At 38.4% G+C, this 13389-nt stretch overlaps 1 protein-coding gene across 3 annotated transcripts in view; it reads right to left on the bottom strand.

The window, feature by feature from the left end:
• GRM8 (glutamate metabotropic receptor 8) overlaps positions 1-13389 on the bottom strand; it is a 358440-nt gene that overhangs the window by 62137 nt on the left and 282914 nt on the right. For all 3 annotated transcript variants that reach the window (XM_056341852.1, XM_056341851.1, XM_056341853.1), the window contains one exon: positions 12650-12786. In XM_056341852.1, coding sequence (XP_056197827.1) covers positions 12650-12786 — 137 coding nt within the window. The remainder of the gene's footprint in view (positions 1-12649; positions 12787-13389) is intronic.

The raw sequence follows: 13389 nt of genomic DNA, 5'->3' as shown, positions 1-13389 counted from the left end.
GAAAGTCTGAACCAGCTCAGAACTGGCAGAAAACAGACTGTGTTTTATACAGAGATTTTCAGCAGCAGCGGAAGAGCTCTCTCTGCAAGCCTATGGTGCTGCTTAGAATGAAGAGTCAACAATTAAATGGAAAATTCTGTGGAGAGACTTAGTGATCTGACAGGCACAAAACAAGAATGAGGAGTAAGTTTAAGCTAGAGAAAATACCACACAGCACGTTTAGTCAGAATAAAAAGGAAAAAACTAAAATCCTTATTACTAAGGGAAGAAAGATGAACATGTTCAAGATGAGAGTACTTCAGGAAGTCAGGGCTTTTTCCTATGGACTGATCATACTGAGGTTTATTCTACAACACTTAAAGAACTAACTGAGGAGGCAGGAAGCTCTTGAGACTTCATGGGGAAGTACGGAGAACTTGCAAATGGAAAACCTAGTGCTTATGATCAGAAAAGGCTGGGGGCGGCGGGGGCCGGGGGGCGGGGGGGAGGAGCGGAGAGAAACAGCCAGGGATTGATCAATCATTCAATTTGACTTGACTTCCCAGAAAGAATCCTAAAAGAAATAAACAAACGCATTTCAAAAACACAGAGAAAAAACCAAGACAAATAACAGCCAAAAGGGATCTGTCAACAATGAGCTGACACATTTCCTCCAGTGAGAGGGTAATAGGCATCCCGGATGAGAGGTGAGCAGCTCCGTGTCATTTATTTTAACATTGGAAAGATTTTTGACACCATCTCAAATTACACTCTCAGTCATAAGCAACCTATTGAAAGAGATCCAGCCTCTAAGGGCTAGGTGCAAACTGTATCACAAAGCTGTGAGAAGATAAAATTTGTCATTGATTCACTGTCATAATGGAAGGGATGGTACGGGGTGGGGCCTGGGAAGATCTGTTCTTATTCTGGTATTATTCAATACTACTAATAACCACTCAGTGCAGTTTGGATGATAAAATAGGGTAGGTGGTTATCAAATTCGGGCAATAATACTGGAAAAGGTTGTAGCTATGTTGAAGGTCAGGACACTTATTCCAAATGATGCTGCAGAGAATCTGAAAAAAAGGAGCGTGCAGTTTAACAGGGACAGCTAACAGGTAGCACATCATGGGTCAGGAAGGACAGAGAGATATCAGCTCTTCAGAAGAAAAGAGATCTCAAGGCTCCAGTGGATTATAATGTGCTGAACCAATGTCATACTGTTGCAAAAGGGGCAAATACCATCCTGAGAAACACAGAGAGATAAAATAATCTTCCCCCTCTACTCTCGTAAATACATGAAATGATGTTTCTCCTGTACGCTGCACTAGTGACACTTCAGCCAGAGCACTTTATGTGAAGCCTGGATCATTGTGTTTCAGTTTGAAGGAGAATCAAATTGGGAGTCCAGAGAAAAAGCAAAGATCAAAAATGTGTCTAGAAAACATGATCTATGTGACTGAATTGAACAAATTCAGGTTGTATAGCCTGAAGAAATAACACAGCCCAGGGGGTAAAACAACAGGCTTTGAATACATGAAAAAGATGAGAATGTGCTCGATCTGTGCTCAATAACTTAAGAAGTAATGGGTTTTAATGATAGCAATGAGGAGTAAAGTCAGGTATTTATGATACTTTAGAGCAATAATGATACAAGATTTATTCATTTTAAAAAAGAAGTGGGGGAAATAAGTATCTATAGTGAAAAACAAGAAAGAATTTGAAAAACAGAGAAAGTTAGCTAAATCCTTACAGTTAATAAAATATGGCCTTGGGAGAGGGAACAGACACCATAAATATGTTAAAGTGGGGCACAAGAAGCTAATCTCAAGGAGAACCAAAAGGTTAATGAGGCTAAACAGAAAGTTACTGGAACAATGTATGAACTAGCATGATTAGCATACTAAAAGATCCACCCTGGAGCAAAGAGAGCCCCGCTACTAACAAAGCCCCCTCCCCACAGAACATGCTGGTGTAAAAAAAAAAAAAAAAAAAAGAACACAGTACCTTTAAAAAAAAAAAAAAAAAAAGAACACCTTTAAATGGGGGTGAGACTTGTAAGAACGAGTGAGAATTAGGTGTGACTAAGCATAACTGTAAGCAATCGTTCGGAGTGTGTAAAAAGCTGTGCCGTGTCTTAGTAGGTGCGCTAGCTGCCCACCTGGCACCCCCCGGCAGATCAGGGTGACGAAATAAGGGTAGTTAAAACCAGTAGGAGAATGCCTTCAGAAGCTGCCAAGCCTTGAGCCTTGGAGTAACCTAAGTGTAGAAGGTACTAATGCAAGGGGCTAGACAGCTTCTTGAGATCCCTTTAGCTGTCTTCTATGGTGCTAGGGCAGATTTCCAGTACTACATATTTTGAGCACAAATAAAAACTAAGATCATGGCCAGATAAACAGAAAAATGTCAACGTATTTATGTGACAGCTAAATTCTTCAGACTGCCTTTTGTGGTTTTACAAAATACCTATTTAAGAAACCAATGTTTTATAAGAATAAAGTAAATAAAAAATGCTTTTGATCATATTTTTCCTACTTCTTGGCTAATTAATGATGCCTTTTCAATATTGCTACGGTTAGAGCTGCTCTATTGCTTTTGGTTACAGGGAAAATGCTCCTCTGAGAAACCGTAGGGAAAGAAGGTCTAAGTAAAAGAAATCACCACTGTCACATTAGTAAACTGTTTTCCATATAGGCATAAAGGAACATAAATCTGTTTGGGAAGTATTCAGCAGCTCTCATGTGAGGAAAGGTCCAATCTGGAGTCCTACAGATGAATGGAAAGCTCTCCAAGGTTTCACAGAAAATCAGTCCTTAGCTATTAATGTGATCCACAACCTGAAGCAAAAGAAGATCCTAAAAAAGTATCCCAGTTTATAAACTAATAAATCTGTCATGGCATTCTTCTAGAGCTCTTGCTAAAGACATTCAGAGTCTGGCATTCACTCAGGAAACTTAAAAGTGTAGGAATCCAGCCACTTGTATCCCTCCCAGCATTTGCCCAAGGCATACAGAAAACCTAATTTTGAGGAGATTACTAGCAAATCAAACAAAAGAACTCCTAACAAAACCTAGAAAACTTAAGAAATTATGGTTGAAGGAGATCCTAGGGTAGTCCTCTGGCCCCACCTCTGAATTAAGTATGCAAAATCTGTCACTGGCTCCAACCAGCCCATAGCACTGAATTGCCCAGCCTCTTGGGCAATGCAGCCCAGTGCTTAATTATCCCTGTCCTTAGAATCTTCCAGCATGTTTGCATTACATCTTTCCTACTGTAATTCAAATCCACTGCTTCTCCTAATAGCCAAATTAACTATGCCTAACAGTTTGTTCTTTTCCTGAATAATCTTTTCTGTACTGATAGGGATTAACACAACTCCCCTCAGTTCAGTATTCTCCAGACTAAACAACCCCAGTTTGCTCAACCTTTCCTTACAGGCATACTTTCAAATGGCTGATCATTATCATCGCTTGCAGCTGGACTCACTCCAGCTACTCTACTTTTCCAAGTGAAGTCATGGTTCTGCAAGAAGGCCACAGCACTGAGGAAGAGAACAGATGGATTATGTCAGAAATCTAGGAGTTCCTGGCTGTAATGGCCCCTGGCGATGCAAATCTCAGTTAACCATTCCAAAGCCATTCCTTAGCTTTATGCCTATGGTTTCCATAAAGGGGGTTTCATTTCAATTCATGGAGTTACTGGAAATGTTACTGCAATCCCCCTATTTCATCCAGCCAATCTTGGCACATCCTACTGCCCTGCTCAACACTAAATCTGTTTACTGCGAGCTGAAGTTACAGTCAGATTAGCTACACATTCTTCATTTTCTGCCTTAAACTTACTATCACAGTATCACCACTAAAACCACTGAAACCATTTTGGAAATGCAGAAAAGAATTCACTCCTTGTCTTTAAAGATTATTTTTTTTAAAAAAAAGTGTTTGGGGATTTATCAAGATGATAAATCCTAGATAAATATTAGACAAGCCTAAAAAACCTAATTTAATACCACTGCAAGATGATGAGACATTGCAGCAAAGCAAACAGAAAAAATAATCATATAGCAATGTTCTGCTGACTGATGTTTATTCTCTCATCATATCATAACCAACGAATGCCTTTCATTTTCTGTTTAATGATTTTTAACTTACTAGTAGACTTCCATTATATAACACAAATGAACAATAATTAAAGTCATTTAATCTACCATTTTTGCTTTTAAGCAGGACCATTTTGCTTCTAGGTTAAAAGGGCAGCTCAATCTTCAAATTATAATACATGTATAAATTTCTGTGGAGGAGAAGAGAAAGCTGGAAGAGACTGGGGAAGGAAATATGCTGGTAGTCCATGTTTCACACTGGTAGTTTACAAAGCAATTCACTGCAGAGTTGCTGCCAGCCATGCATAATCCAGACTATCTGCTATGCCCAGCAGCTGTTTGTCTATGTTAAAAGTCTCAACATTAGCTGGTACCAAGGGGGCAGCTAGCACTGCTCTGAAGTCCCATATATACATGCAGAACTCTCCAGGAAGCTTCTGATTTTTCATTGTCTGTCACTGCACACTTGTTTTTATTGTGAAAGAGAAAATAATATTTTAAAACACAAGTGATTTATTTTAGTTGTCATGCATGGCAAGGTGTCCTTTCTTTTTTTTCTTTTTTTTTTAAAAAAAGAAAAACTAACCAAAAATACTCCATGGTTCTTGTTGGCTATGGCTATTTAAAGAACAGACCAGTCTAATCATAACACTCCTTACAAAGGATGATCACAAAAACCTATAAAATATCTGTCATCCACTCAAGAATCCTGTGAAAAATTCACAGCCAACTGTGCAACTGCAACCCCATGCTTCGTTTGAGAAACCTGACTTTCACTCACCCTGACAAGGTGGGAAAAAAATCCCTTTTCATCCTAACTCTCAAGCAGAGGCTGTTTCATTGGCAATCTGGTATCATTCTAATGAAGAACAAATGGTTATCCAAGTTCAGGATATTTTCTTAGTAACTGTCTTTTTTCCATTTTCTTTTTTTCTCTAGAGAATCAGTGAAGATGTCTGTTTCATTGAGAGGGGAAAAAAAACCCAACAGACTATTAGGACCAACAAAGTAAAAATCTTCAGAAGGAAGACAAGTTGTAATTCTTCTTGGGTTCTTTTAAGGTCATTGGCTCTTGAATCCAGGTTCCGTTTTGATTTTCAGTCATGTCTGAAATAGCTTCTGTTCTACTACAGGGACTTCTCAAAATAATTTGATGGTTTTTTCAGCATCTCTATTCAGCTTATTCACACACACACCCCTGCCCCATCCCAATGGGATTTTTTAAAATGAACAATATAATCTGTACGATTTCAAAATCACAAAATCCCAATTTTATTCAATTTTTCATGTGTCGGCTTGTCTACAATTTGCATCCACTGTATCCTACTGCTGAATTACCACTTCAATCTCGTATTGGTCCTTAGTGACTACAAGTTTCATATCAACCTCAGACTGTGACAGTAAAGTGAGACATATTTATTGACCAGTGCTAAGATCAGGACTAGCTCTGTAAAACCCAAGTAGTCTTCTAAAGACCACAATAATATTTTTCTACTTTCAGCCCTGTGTAGAATAAAGGAAGGCAGCAGTATAATTTTGAAAAGACTAGAACCTAAAACATTTTTGCTTATCTCATTGGGTTTTGTTGTTTGGTTTTTTAAAACCCAGCATCCACAATTTTCAGGAAAATAACATGGATGGAGTATAAGTTTGAACTCTACTGCCCTATTATCTATGGGCAGAAGAGCACCCTGCAGGCAGTATGATTGTCATATTTTGTTTATAGGTACATACAGCACTAAGTGCTCCTGTTGTGTATTTCACTGTAGTGTGTTCTTTTGTTAAGCACAGGGCTTAGGTTCAGCAATTTGAAAACATCTATCAATTATATAATTGCTACCACAGGAAAAGAGAGGCTTTCTGGTTTCTTTAATGAAATATAGTGGCCTTCAGCAAAGCTTGAAACTTATTTGCTGCAGTTAGAGAAAACATCAGAAGCTTCTTGAATATATATATTTTTTTTTACCATGTCACAAGAAAGGGAACTAATGCATTTTGAATCCTTTACTTCCAAAAAGAATTGACTAATGTCAGTGTCGATAGCTTCCTTCAGGATTAGATACATAATTTACAAGAGCCCTAGAAAAGAAGAGAAATCAAATACTGATTCAAATCTTTCTGTGATATGGCTGCCTGAAGGGAAGCTCTTTGTCGATGTGGGGTTCCCAATTTTTACTAGTTCACCAAACACTGTGCTTAAGGCTGATGATGATTATGGCTGTCTCTCTGATAGTTCATCACATCAATGTAATTTTAATTTATGGTTTTCTTAGTCATAAATCAAGACCATTACAGAAAAATGGATGCCCCTGAGTCATGTATATCCTTAATGCATACACTCCATAAATCCGAAAGCTTTTATGCTTGCTATTATTTTTAAGAGAACGTTAGAAATTTCTTACTGTAAAATTTCTCTTGCATTTTAACAGAATTCTTAGGCTCTGGTGAAAAAAAAAAAAAAAACAAACCAAAACAAACACAAGTGAATTCTGTCTTAAAAAATTAACTATTTTCATTTTCATTATACAGTGCTTTCATATGCTTTGATTTTTTCTTAATAAAAAATTTCACATAAATTGATATTCACTCAAGATTTTTAACTGTATCAGTTAAATACCTCATTCTGAAAGCACCAATAATTGTGTCTACCTGAAGTCCCATCAATCAAAAATTACTAACTTGGAAGACTATGGGTTTGGATCTATATGTTTTTCAGATTAGGATCTTTAAACACAGATTTTGTTAGACCAAATCAATGTATAATCTTGAAATGAAATCTGAGAATGCTTTAAGCTATATTAAAAAAGTGTTTTTTTAAAAAACCTCAATGTATTAGATTTTAAAATTCTTAAACATTTCAACTTTTCTTTTTCCATCTGGCATTTAAGTTTCAAAATAGAACATTTTTGAAGAGGGTAAAAAGTCCCTCAGAAATGAACCAGAACAGACTGAATGGGTAACTAAGTAAAGAAAACTGAGAAACTTGATATTACAGCTTTAAGATGGGGACTATTTCCATTTACTGCCACTGACAAAAGCCATCAGTCAACATCTCAATCTAGCCGTTGTTACAATGCATGCAATACAGGACACAGTTTCTAAGAGGGAATTCATTATTAATCATAAAAAGAAGTTGATTTCAAATCATAAGTGCCGGGAAAAGCAAGCTTGTTTTTAACAACTTTCCTCCTACAAAGATTACATGGTTGAGAGCTCAAATTTGCTAAACCCACACATTTGTAGGGAACTTTTATGTGTGACCTGGTATGTAAAATACTGTTACACTATGAATAAAACATAAATTTTGCAGAAACAGCTACTTTTCCCTGGATTTTATTCATTATGAAAAATAGAATATATTTTGGAAGAAAGGATTTTAACTACAGAGTTTCCTGAAGAATAAGTTCTCTTCTCCTGATAAAGGAAAATGCAGAAAGCAAACAACAGAAAACCCTGACAGTTAATGTGTAGTCAATGACCAGAAGTTCTAAGGTAATTATTTTTTTCCTTCAAAGTGGTACTAAAAATTTTTAGGGTCTATTTATTTTCAGTACATTAAGATCATTTAAAGTCAGGCAACCTTAGAGAGTAAAAGGACTTTAAAAGGAGTGTAAAATTACATTGTCAGAATCATGTAAAATGATAATTGTGTAAAAGACAAGGAGGTTCTTTGAGATTATGGTTTGATGTATCTAAATAGCTGTTTTTCAGAGTTCCCTTGCATCTGTCAAAGACTGATTAAACTCAAGAATCACACAAAAATTTACATTTTTAATATCATGGCTCTTTTTTTAATGTCTACACTGTATGTCTCGGCATTGTCATGAATGCATTTGTTTTGCAAAAATTGCAAGAGTATTACTGACCAGTAACCATGAAGTTCCTGTACCTGGAAGCTATAGCTGCTTCAGAGGAAATCTGAAAGGTCAGTCTGCCTAAAGGAGAACATTAATGTTACTGAGAACTACAGGGAGAAACCAGCATCGCAGCTAGAAGGGTCTCCGCAGCTGTTGAAGCCTGCTGACAAAGAACCCCTTCGGGAGCATGGTACAGAGTCTTTATCTAGCCAGAGTTAGCACTTTCCGCCCAAAGGGAAAACCAGCACTGCACCAGGAAGGGAACAAGTCTGAAGCTTGACCACAGGGACCCTGCAGAGTCAGTGAAAACTTTGAGGGACCAGGGGCACCAGCAGAGGAATCCTGAATCCCAAGGGTCAGGGTCAGAGACAGGACCAGGGCCAGCCAGTGGGTGAGGAGCCACAGCCCACACACCAGAGACCCACAGCCAAAACCTGACAGAGAAATTGTCATAGAGCATCCTAAGGGAAAGGGGAAAAAAAAGAAAAAAAAGATATGGAGGGTGTGTAATTGTGTGTGTGTGTCAAAACCCCAAAAGATCAGAAAGAAAAAAGGAAAAGTTTTATTCAGTTATTTAGATGCAAGACATGTTCTAATCTTAGTTACTTTAATTGTTCCAAAGGTTGAACTGTACTACAAACTTGATGCTTTCATGATCTATTTTTCTGTCACAGGAAATAAATAAATGAATATGAGATAAATTTTCTGAAGCACAGTACCAGCTGTATAGATGAACACAATCATAAACACATCATAACTACATGTTACCACACAATTTGAGGCAGAAATATCTGTAAAAACAAGAGTAATCTATAAAGGATATCTAGCTGACAGAGATTCATTAAAAATCATAGTTACATGTGTCTTCATTAAGAGGAAACTGCAGGAGAAAGGAGGATACAGAGAGGAAAGATTTATATTTTAAAAGCATCTCCTTTATAGAGCAGCAGGGTAAAAATTGCCCTGCCAACGTAATATTGCTTTGCCTTCAATAAATATAGATGTTTTCACTGAAACCAATGAAAACATCCACTGTGTTCCTTCTGATTCATTGGCAATCAAAGGCACTACCTAATTTGCAATATGATGATTTGGAGTATTGACAATCATTCAAAAAGATTACTTGGGTTTAGTACATTTTGTCTAGTGAGAGGAGGCAACAGCTTTGCCACAGCAGATCATCATGTGGCATAACTACTATTGACACATGCTAAGTAAATTTAATGAATACGGAAACAGATGGAAATTAACTGTATCACCCCTATTACGACTTCCTTCTTCACTGTTACCGTACCAGCGCCTACAGACAGAAATGGAGACCAGTGTGCAGCATCTCAAGCCCTGACAAACTTTATTTCTTAAAGTCCAGTTGTCCCTTTGGGAATCTTTCAGGCTTTCAATAAAGATGAGTAGGTCAAGAAACAGAATGGAAAGGTAGGGAGAGAAACATGTCCTTCCTGAATCAATCCAGATGCACCATGCACAGGGGGACTAAGCCCTGTCTGCCTGCTCACACCCTGGTCCACGTGAGCAGGAGTTGTGAGCAGAGCAGGGGGCAGTGGGATGGGAGTGGGGCCGTGACACGAGGCTGGGAGGAGAAACACCCACTGTGGAGCCATGTGCCAGCCTGTTCGCATCTCCACACGCTAGACAGCTCGCCTGCAAATTTCAACAACCAGTGGTATCCAGCACATGAGCTCATGGAGGTGAAAAAAAAAGAAGCAAAAAGAGAGGAAAAAAAACATTCTAACACATCCATTCTTAATGACAGTTAACAAGTTGTGTCCTTAGATAAACCCTTTCCTGTTTGTTTTGTGGTTAACGTGGTTTGCACGGTGTGGTTTCAATAGTCTGAGTAGCAGACGATGTAATCACATTTTGGAGAGCTCCTTGGAGCGCCCATACATGAGGTGGAAATAATGACACTGAAAAGCTACAGGCTTAATGAAAAATTTAGCAGCTTAGGAGGGGGATAGAAACAGGCAGATTAGAATGGAATTAATATTGAAGCAAATTCTAAGGTAGCTTTTAGCTACTACTATGTAAGTGCTATGTTAGTACCAACATTTGTGCAAAATGTGTGTATCAGTCTTTCAGATCACTTAATGAACACTAACTTCTCAGAAAACTGTGGCAATTATGAAGCTCTGGAATATATGCCATAATAGTTATGATAAGGGTCTAACTCTAGTATTTTCCAGAAATTACTATTTAGTATTGATCTTTAAAATTGTTTAACCATTTTTTTCCCCTTTCATGTCTTTCAGCAGACAGATATCAGGTTAGTGGAGGGAGTTAACACTGCCACACAATCTGCTACACACAGTTTCTGTTGGCAGGGTTTTTTTTCTATTTGGGCAGAAGAATTAAATAAATGAGTCCTTGCCAAGTAGTTACAAATATTAAATAGTAGATATGGTAAAGTGGTTTAACAGCTGTGGCTGAAAATGGAAAGCTATCGTGTGTTACTGTGGGTAGCACTCATAATTATTGCAAAGTAGTCTCTACAGGAGAATAATTTGTAAAAAATTACTACACCGTCTTTGTTACTTTTCTTCAGGAAGCTCTCACATGGAAAACGAGAGATGTTTGAAACCTGCTTTTTGTGGTTTGATTAAAGTCATTGCACAAGCTCCCTTTGGTGAAATCTACTCATGAATTCACACTGTCGCACTTCCCATCAGTCCTTAGCAAAACCAAACTTGATATTTCACATTTGCAGAGCTACCCAAACGGCTAACATACCTCAAGTAAACCCTGCAAACATTGCACAGCTAACAAGGAAACAGGTCAACTTCATTTTGTTTTTCTCATGACTGTAAATCTTCCTGCATGGAGCCATCTTCTGACAGAAAGAAGTGTCTTGGGCTCAACAACTTCTCAAGTTACTGCTGTGGTTTGATGTTAGCTGTCATAGAAATATTGCCTATTGTAGTCTCTGCATTTATTTGGATGGTGATTTAAAAAAATAATAATTCCATGCATAGGTGGGGCTTAACTGCTAAAAAACTTGCAGAACATACTAAGGCAGCAATTAGAAACTCCTCCTCAAGATGGGTAAGTTATTGTCTTTTGTTTCTTCTGCTATTAATTACGGGACTATACTAATCCTAGTTAACTTTATAGAAAAAACCCAAATTTTCCCTTTATATTCCAGAAATATTTCTATTGCAGTAGAAGTTATAGTCCAAACTTATGTTTTACTAAATACATTTCTATCCTCTTGTATTTTTTTGAATACCCAGGCAATATATATGTACCTATCATTTTGTCTGACACTGTCTTTTGAAGGAGGAGTTACTATTTCCCTGAATAACTTAATAATCGGCCTGTGCAATATCAGATGTATAATGGCTCTAGAATATAAGTTAAAGGAGCAGGTAAATGCACAACCTAACCTACTTTAAAATATTAAAAAATTGGTTCAAGTTACTGTGCTATCATTTACTGCCTTCTAAGAAGAGAATGCAAGAGCTTTCTTCTGCCAACTGAACAAAGAAGAAATCATCACTATTTTTAAGTGTTTTGAAATAATGTAATAAGCAAATGAGTACTCTCTAATATCAGCATCACAATGAAACCACTAGAATCACAGAACCATAGAATCATTTAGGTTGGAAAAGACCTTTAAGATCATTGAGTCCAACTGTTAACCCAGCACTGCCAAGTCCACCACTAAACCATGTTCCTAAGTGCCACATCTACACATCTTTTAAATACCTCCAGGGATGGTGACTCAACCACTTCCCTGGGCAGCCTGTTCCAATGCCTGACAACCCTTTCAGCAGAGAATATTTTCCTAATATCCAATCTAAATCTCCCCTCACACAACTTGAGGCCGTTACCTCTTGCTTTACATCTTCTTAATTGGGAGAAAAGACCTACCCCCACCTGCCTTCAGCCTCCTTTCAGGTAGTTGTAGAGAGCCGTAAGTTCCCCCTGAGCCTCCTCTTCTTCAGACTAAACAACCCCAGTTCCCTCAGCCGCTCCTCATAACACTTGTGCTCCAGACCCTTCCCCAGCCCCGTTGCCCTTCTCTGGACACGCTCCAGCGCCTCAAATTGCAGTGAGGGGCCCAGAGCTGAACACAGGGTTTGAGGTGCGGCATCACCAGTGCCCAGTTACAGGGGGACGATCACTGCCCTGGTCCTGCTGGCCACTCTGTTTCTGATACAAGCCAGGATGCTGTTGGCCTCCTGGGCCACCTGGGCACACTGCTGGCTCATATTCAGCCGGCTGTTCACCAACACCCCCAGGTCCTTTCCCACCAGGCAGCTTTCCAGCCACTCTGCCCCAAGCCTGTAGCGCTGCGTGGGGTTGGTGTGACCCAAGTGCAGGACCCAGCACTGAGCCTTGTTGAACCTCATGCACTTGGTCTTAGCCCATCAACACAGCCTGGGCAGACCCCTCTGTAAAGCCTGCCTGCCCTCAAGCAGATCAACACTCCTGCCCAACTTGGCATCTGCAAACTTACTGAGGGTGCACTTGATCCCCTCATACAGAACATTGGTAAAGATGTTTAACAGGACTTGCTCCAGTATTGAGCCCTGAGGAACACCACTTGTGACCATCCACCTCCATGAATTTAACTCCATCCACCACCACTCTTTTGCCTTGGCCATCCAGCTGGTTTTCACCAAGTGAAGAGTACAGCTACCCAAGCCATGAGCAGCCAGTTTCTTCAGGAAAATGCTGTGGAAAATGGTGTACTTACATTTAGATGAAGTTGGTTAGTCCACTGACCAATTACTTTGTATTCTGTACTCTTGTTGGTGATTTGATACTGAAAAATATCATAGCGTCCAGGAGCATCTCCATTTTCATTGAAGATAACAGGTGTTCCAGCACTCCCTGAAAAAAAATTAAAAAGCAGTTAGGATAAATACCTTTAAAGCAGCTTTCCAGAAAACACATTTTGGAGGAAAAATACTGATTAGAGATTAAACAGGTTCTTCTTAATGCAAGGCTACTATGGTAATAAATCCAAAAACCTCTCAAAAAGAAAATGTGTGTTATTATCATCATCACGAAATCTACCCTATGAGTTAATTAAAAAATTTTAAAATTACAATCTTTTTCAGTCTTTTTGTTTGTTTTAACTGGTTTTTCATGTGTGTGTATTATAGAACATTAGGAAATTCTGTGATAAAACAGAAATGGAGAAACTAATTTTGTCTTGGAAAAGGGTACAATTTCACTTTAGGGTATGAATACAGTGCAGGAGGCACAAAATAGCAATCTTGTAATGACTTCATAAAGAATTTTCCTATTAAGTACAAAAGTAAAATAAATACCATGAACATAGGAGCCAATGCTCATAAAAGACCTTGAGATACAAGTGTCTAAATCTGGTCATAGTTAATTTGATCAGTTTCTAGCACTGACGACCTGTGTAAAAGTGTTTTATCAAAATAAATTAAGGACAGCAGCTGTGCTTGTTGCTTTCCTTTATAC

This window comes from Falco biarmicus, chromosome 5 (genome assembly GCF_023638135.1).
Source record: "Falco biarmicus isolate bFalBia1 chromosome 5, bFalBia1.pri, whole genome shotgun sequence".
NCBI lineage: Eukaryota > Metazoa > Chordata > Aves > Falconiformes > Falconidae > Falco > Falco biarmicus.
This window is presented reverse-complemented; position numbering and strand designations above follow the sequence as displayed.